The sequence below is a fragment of the Octopus bimaculoides genome, chromosome 5 (assembly GCF_001194135.2).
Source record: "Octopus bimaculoides isolate UCB-OBI-ISO-001 chromosome 5, ASM119413v2, whole genome shotgun sequence".
In the NCBI taxonomy this organism is placed as follows: Eukaryota; Metazoa; Mollusca; class Cephalopoda; order Octopoda; family Octopodidae; genus Octopus; species Octopus bimaculoides.
Window position 1 is genome coordinate 41,847,015 of NC_068985.1, and position 7,684 is coordinate 41,854,698.

At 38.1% G+C, this 7,684-nt stretch overlaps 2 protein-coding genes across 2 annotated transcripts in view; both read left to right on the top strand.

The window, feature by feature from the left end:
• Nucleotides 1-637: 637 nt before the first annotated feature.
• LOC106880523 (uncharacterized) lies at nucleotides 638-1,788 on the top strand. Its single transcript, XM_014930499.1, has 2 exons — nucleotides 638-707; nucleotides 1,091-1,788. The coding sequence occupies exons 1-2, from the start codon at nucleotides 638-640 to the stop codon at nucleotides 1,786-1,788; spliced, it is 768 nt and encodes a 255-aa protein (XP_014785985.1).
• A 2,839-nt stretch (nucleotides 1,789-4,627) lies between these two features.
• Nucleotides 4,628-7,684, top strand: part of LOC106874986 (protein FAM177B) — a 37,088-nt gene continuing 34,031 nt past the window's right edge. The window contains exon 1 of the mRNA XM_052968354.1: nucleotides 4,628-5,171. Within this exon, the coding sequence (XP_052824314.1) occupies nucleotides 5,163-5,171 (9 nt within the window). The 5' untranslated portion in view covers nucleotides 4,628-5,162. The remainder of the gene's footprint in view (nucleotides 5,172-7,684) is intronic.

Sequence of the window (7,684 nt, forward strand, 5' to 3'; positions counted from 1 at the left end):
GCCGACCTGATTCTGCATTTCACTACAAACAGTTTTGAACTGTTAAATATTATTATTGCACTTCCTTAATTTGAATCTTAAACCTTAAACACCTCATTCATTAATTTCTACACATACATACTTTTTTGAATGCCCATTACTCCGATAATTCTGCATTTTTACAGTTACACTTTGTCCATGACAGTAGATAAATTTTTTTCCACAACATATTTGTAGTGGCTTCATGCAAGCATAGCGTGGAATCGATCTTCGATTGCCAAATTTAACTTAACACTTTTCTCATGGTAAAAGAATAGGTTTTCTATGAATGACAGCAGTTATACATTTCCCAGATGCCTCCGCTAAGCAGAATAATGTCTTTGCCACTTGACCCTTCTAATCTCTTCTAGGCCACCGGGGGCTAGAATTGAGACAGCAGACCTCCAACGAAATCATTTGTTCTCAACAATATGTCTATCCTTCTGGCTGCTTTTTGATAGTTATAAAAACAAGAACTCCGTAAGCTAAAAGCAGTTACTGCGAGCGACCACCAGTCAGTGTGAACGTCATTATTGTACTTTATTATAACACTTCATTCATATATTTCTATATATGTATACTACATTCATATATTACCTTTAATAAATTAGCCTTTAGAATGCCACGACGTGTAAGAGTACGACTGGGTGCTTCTACTTCACAAGCTAATGCAACAACGGCGATCTCAAGTAATTCTCTGATTCATTATGTTTCATATTTACAAAATAAAACAATTATTCTTCGTCTATTCTAATTCAATATCTAAACAGTTATATACATATTGCTGTAATTAATTGACACATTGCATTAATAGACATTTTTTTCAACATCTTCAAATAACTAAATGCTGCCAATGCATGCAGGGTTTTCACAATTAAATTTCATTACACTATGAATGCCCATAACTCCGATAATTCTACTTTTTTCAAGTTCAAATTTTACGATGATAGTGCATACATTTTTCATTCCACAACGTATTTCATAAGTTTGTCCTAGTACAATGAACTCGCACTTTCAATGCTTAAGATTCTTTAAAAATAAAACCAAACTTCCACACCACATTGACTTGCAGAGTTCCCAAACCCAGAGCAAGACGCTCAGCTCTACAACATTGTGAAGAAACACATAATTCACGGGCCCTGTGGAAGCTTTAACCCTTCGTCTCCTTGCATGGGGAATAATATATGCACCAAAAGGTTCCCCAGACCATTCGTTCAAGAAACACGAACTGGACATGACGGTTATCCACTCTACAGGCGGAGCAAACCTGAACATGGCCGTTATACTGCAACACTGAAGACACACCAGCAAGAGGTTGAAGTTGACAACAGATGGATTGTGCCATTCAACAAACTCCTATCGAAAATGTTTGAGGCACACATCAGCGTCGAATCATGTAATTCTGTTAAGAGCATAAAATACATCTGCAAATACATCAACAAGGGGTCCGATATGGCAGTTTTTGGAATCAATGTGGATGAACAGCAAACAAATGAAATAAGACGTTATCTACTGGAAAGATACATATCATCAAATGAGGCGATTTGGCGTATATTTGAATTTCCACTTCACAGACGGTATCCAACGGTTGTGAATCTAGCTGTTCATCTTGAAAGCGGAGAGCGTGTCTATTTCACGGAAGATAATGCTCAACAGAAATTTCAACAGCCCCCAAAAACAACTCTTACAGCTTTCTTCGACCTATGCAAAACAGACAATTTTGCCCGATCCCTGCTTTATGTTGAAGTACCTGTCTGTTACACCTGGTAACGAAAAAAATGGGTAAAACGTATAAATCGAACTCCAGTTATCGCCTATAAGGCAGAAGAGATATTTCAAAGCAATGCTATTGAGTGAGTTTACATAGTCCATCCAAATCAACAAGAGTGCTTCTTTTTACGTCTCCTCCTACACACTGTCCGAGGTCCCACATGTTATCAAGATCTGCGAATGTTTAATAGAGAGCTCTGTCCAACCTTTAGGGTGGCCTGTGCCAAACATGAACTACTTGAAGATGATACTCACTGGCACCAAACACTCGACGAGGCCTCTGTCGCCAAAATTTCAACTCAACTATGCCAATTATTCTCCATCGTGCTTATGACATGTGCCTTGGGTGATCCTGTAAAGTTTTGGGAGGATTACAGAGAAAGCATGTCAGAGGATATACTACACAGAATTCAAAGACAGAACCCATTGGAAACTGTCGAATACAACGAGGCTATTTTCAACGAGGCATTCAATGACCTAGACAACCGGGTGAAATCCATGGCAATTTGGTGTCAAATATACATGAACTATTGGCGAGAGTTTTCCCTAATCTGAACACACAATTCAAAGATCATTGTTGGCTGAGAAAACGTGCAATTTTGGCGCCAAAAAATATCGCAGTAGATGGCGTAAACAATCACCTTCTGGAACAAATGCCTGGCGATCGTCGAACATACAAGTCAACTGATACTGTGTTCCACACCAATGATGCTGTTCATTACCCTGTTGAATTCCTCAATAGCCTTGTACCTTCAGGTCTACCACTGCATGAATTGCATCTAAAGGTTGGAGCCTAACCCTAACCCTAACCTTGATCCTCTAAAATTATGCAATGGCAAATGCAAAAAGTTGATGCAGACAATGTTGGAGGCAACAATACTGACTGGGAAAGCAAGTGGTGAAGATGTTTTCATTCTAAAGATTCCTCTCATTCCTTCCAGCATACAAATTGATTTCAAAAGGCTACAATTCCCACTGAGATTAAGCTTTGCAAAGAGCATCAACAAAGCAATGGTCAGATATTGGAAGTGGTAGGCCTTAATCTTGCAGAACCTGCTTTTTCTCACGGACAGCTCTATGTCGGATGCTCTAGAGTTGGAAATCCGGAAAATTTATTCATCTATGCACCCAACGGTAAAACCAAAAACATTGTGTATCACGAAATTTTGGAACAAAGGTGCCTCTTTCCCCGACAACCTCTCTCGCCAACCTCCAACAACCTCTCCCGCCAACCTCGGAAAACTTCTGTCGACAACTTCCGACGACCTCTCTCGCCAATCTCCGACAACCTCTCTCGCCAACCTCCAACAATCTCTCCCTGCTCCAACTGACAGTTTTTGTATGTTTTCGTGACGGAAAATACACCTTTTGTGGCAGTTATAACGAAATTGCATTCTTATATCAGAGTAATAAGGCGTTTCAATAGAACATCTTTACCCCCGGGAATTATCGGTACACCAGCTAGTATGTATGTATGTACGCATACGAAAGTTAGAAGAGGTGTAATTATTGTGATAGCAGTGGGGGGAAAAAACCCCAGAAAAAGCAGGAAACTACACATTTGTAAACTACACGCTGAAGTGTATTGTGAATTAATCTTTGTCAAATGAGTTGGATGGTCTTCATTTTGATGTGGCCTACAATGTTTGCGTGTATAAATTCAGCAATGTGTCATTTATATGTACTGTATTACATTGCAGCTTTTACTTGAGTTTCGTAGGCCAACGTCTAATTCCTAACTCTATAGAGGGAGGTTACTCTGTGAGATGCGGTTTTATTCATAGATATGGAACCGCTGTGAGAGATCATCAAAGATTGTAAAGTTTTAGTACTTGATGTGACGTAAAAAGTGTAGCCGAATAGTCTTCAATGCTGTTTCGATTCTTAGTTGAAGACATATCTCATTTCATTCATTCTTGGAAAGACGCTATGTCCTGATTTCCACTTCCCTAGTCGCCCATCGAGGGGTGTCTTAATACAGTAGATCAAATGATCTGCTCAACTTATCGCATTCTACATAGCTTGAAAAAAAATAGTTTTGATTTTACTAGAGCCTTGTGGAGAGATGCTCAAAAAGTAATAATTTCGTTTACTGATTACATTAAATAGAAAAAATAAAGTGAGAAATCCAAATCTCACATACGTCATCTGCAAGGGAAGGGATGCAAGAATGTATGTTCATACCTTTCTCAAGTATTTAAAGTGAACCTTTTGGAATGGATCGACTCGGATTAACTATTTTACTTTTGTATCTTAAGCATGTTGTTTTATAGGCATTAAGTAAGCAAAAATGTTCAGTTCATACCTTTCCTACTAGCATTGAAAATTCACGTGAAAACAGTGCTATCTGGGTAACACTACCAATCTACTGAGAACCCGAACCAACGAAGGAGCCTTTACGCGATCGTTTGGCCTGATCGCCTTCAAATCACATTTCTCCCTTAAAACCAAAGAGTCCTAGATAAATCATGTCTTAAAAAATGATGGGATGATCACGACTAGGACGCTTTGCTTTTCTCAATCATGGTACCAACACACTTAAACTTCTAACCCACAGATGTGTTCTGTCTTCTCTCCAGCTTTTTTACCGCTACTACAGTGACTCCTTCACCTCACAACTTTGTGGTAGAACTAAAAGCTTACCATTCAGTCGGAATAAATTCTCCATTCGCGAGAAGTGGGGAAAATAGCAGCCCATAAGAAGCCATTGTTTTATAACATCATAATGCACTTTAAAGGTTCAATTATGGACAATAACAATTGGCCGAAACGTAACGTAGGCGAAAAAGTGTAAGAACCTATTAATTGACTGTACTATAATACAGAGGGTGACTCAGTCCGTACATCGGTCCGAGGCCCAGAGCACCAATGAAGGGCTTGTGAATATCTAAGGCGCTCCCTTCGAAAAGGAAACTGCGCCAGTTTTCGAGAGTATTGCCATTCTCACCAGGCCAGACAAAAGCAATAATATTCTGCTTTACAAAATTTCTGCTGAATGATCTCGTGTCAACTCAGTCACTTTCGCCTCACTCGTATCTCCTCCACTTGGATACTAATTACAATAGCTAATCTTTGTCCCAGAACGTCGATACACTGGAATGTCTCTTACCCTGCACATGGTTTTTCCTTGAAACTGTCGACTTAGCTTGCGAAGGTAACAAGCACAGCCCCTTCCATCAGACTAATCCGAAACAAAACAAAAAACTGCCGATTTGGGGTTAAACAAACCATCCCATCACGTCGCCCAAAAATAAATAGGTCGGAATAACAAAATATACGAACACTGTAACTTATTCCTTTATTCCTATATTCTACTACTATTACTACTACCCGGTGATTCAACGAACACGATTATATGAATATAAACAACCAATATGGCTCAGGTTAGTAACATTTTTTAAGCTGTCTTCAGTTTGTTTCTAATTTCGATAAAATTAATGTCCATTCAGCAGGGCCTTTATTATATTGTATCTCAATATACATTTCCAGTTATTACATGTATTACAGGCGTTCTTAATAACGTTTTTAAACATGTTTTATCCTCCGAATAATTCATGTCTACACAGAAATTATCTACTCAGAACTACTATAGTTAAAACATTTGCACAGTCAACGGATACACATTTTTGGGTCTTATGTAGGTCCATTCTTCTTAATTTTATAATTGTTGATTTGAGACAATAATAATTTGTGTGTCAGAGTACCAACAAAATCATCGTTATCGTAAAAATTGTTTAGTCATCGCATTGGTTGCTACTTACGTGGATAGTAACTGTCAAAATATTAGGGAGACGTGTATACGAATAATATGTGTGTGTGTGTGTGTGTGTTTAGATACTTGCTGTCTACTTGTAAACACAGAAAAAGTACTCAATGCATATACAGTTTATTTAATTCGTTCGCTATTGCTTCGAGTTTCTCTTGTTTACTCATTTGTTCTGGTGCCTTATTCTCACTACATACTTACACATACTGATTCAGTGATATTTCGTTTATATTGCCTGCTAATCAGTATTGTAGCTTTCGAAATAACAGTTCTGTGTTAGAGTTGTGGTGGAAGTAGTTTAGCTTAGATCGTCCCTCATCGAGCAGACTTATAGTCAAAGCCGTTCCAACCGTGATCATTGTTTTTAACGAGGAACACAAGATGATGTAGTCCTGGTCAAGATGAATTTTTGCTATATTCCCACCCCCGTTTTGTGAAGCAAGTGAAAACTCTAATCTGCAGACTTTTGGAATAGTTAGTTATTACTACCTCATGGAGAAAGAAAATGGCAAATTGTCGTTTCCTTTTGTGAAAGAATTTTCGGTCCAATACTTTAATTTACCTTTTCCGGCAAAGTTTTATCACTTCACTCGTTTTACAAGACGCATATAATGGTAAAGAAATACCCTGGGCTATGTGTGTGTGTGTATTTAACAAAAAGAAGAAAAAAAAACACGAGGGTATAATGCAAGAACTATTCGGCTGCTATTTCTAGCGTCCCTTTTCTCTATATAGTAGTTAGTGGCAATGATAGTAAATAGTTGCTAAGTTCTTGTTCTTATTGAAAATTTGTTTTTGCTGTAAATATATGGGCCAAGTATTTTCCACCGCTGACGATACTAGTTCACCATTAGGGTTGCACGAATGTGTAGCTATAGCAGTTTGTCGTTTTGATTTTTTTTTTTTTTTTTAGACAGGGTGGAATTTAACATTTCGTTTGTTTTGTGTTTCTGCCAAAGGAGGTACATCTGACCGCATTTTACTGATAATGATTTCTTGCATAAGGCTGCATATTTTGGCATAGTTGATTATTTATTACATAGACCACAGTCAACGAGTGAAGTGCTGGATTTTCTAAGTAATAATTCGACCTGCTAGAAATTACAACCAAATCACCTTCGAATTACATTCTAATTTCTTAAAGAAAATACATTCGATAATGTAGTCGGGTATCTTGGAAATTAAATTTTATATTACAGCCGACTTAATAGTTAAAAACAAAAATAACTACTTTGTTTTACCTATCGTCTAATACTAAAAAGCAAAGTTTATCTCGACGAGATTTGAATTTAGTCCGTAAAGGTACGTCACTAAAAGGCCACAACAATGCAACGCTCACTAACAACAGTTTCTGCCAATTATGAGGTGGGTGGTTGATCAGATCGATTCCAGCACTTAACAGGTACTTCATTTTGTGGATCCTGGAAGCATGTAAATTACAGTCGTCCCCAGCGGGATTTGAACACAGAACGTAAAATGACATAACTAAATACTACAAAGTGTTTTGTCCATCGTTTTACCGATTCCACCATAGACAATAATAATAGTTATCTATTCTAACGAAGCTACAAATTTGTAGCGAGATGGTTCGTCGATAAAAATCGACTCCTGGATTTCACTGGTATTTTATTTTATCAATTCCGAAATTGTCCTCTGCAGGATTTGAACTAACAACCTAAAGAACTAGGATGAAAAGCAAAGTTGACCGTGGCAGAATTTGAACTCAAAGCGTAAGGATGGACGAAATGCCGCTAAGCATTCTGCCTGGCATGCTAACTATTCTACCAACTCGCCGCCTTGTTTTACAGTACACTTCCATGCAAGCATGGAACAATGGATGTTAAAATTCTGATGGAATTCACTGAGGCAGATTTTCTTTGGTAGGATGCTTTTCCTATTGCCAACCCTCACCTGTTTCCAAGTAACGTAATATTTCCCCAAGGCCAGATAAGTTCTTACAGAAGACTGGAAATGAAGGCGACTGTTTAAGTGTCCACCATCCTTAAAGAACTGCTTACGTAAGTTCAAAGGTACAGATGAGAGTATGGATAGGGTGAATCGCGAGAGCCTTGCACCTTTTGTCAACTTTGCCTTTCATCCTTTCGGGGTTGATGAAATAAGTACCAGTTA

What these genes read in the sequence shown, in the direction of transcription:
- LOC106880523 (XM_014930499.1), top strand. Translation starts at nt 638, where the DNA reads ATGCCACGACGTGTAAGAGTACGACTGGGTGCTTCTACTTCACAAGCT. An exon ending in TGCAACAACGGCGATCTCAA is followed by an intron (nt 708 to 1,090) that starts GTAATTCTCTGA and finishes ATTGACTTGCAG; the next exon opens with AGTTCCCAAACCCAGAGCAA.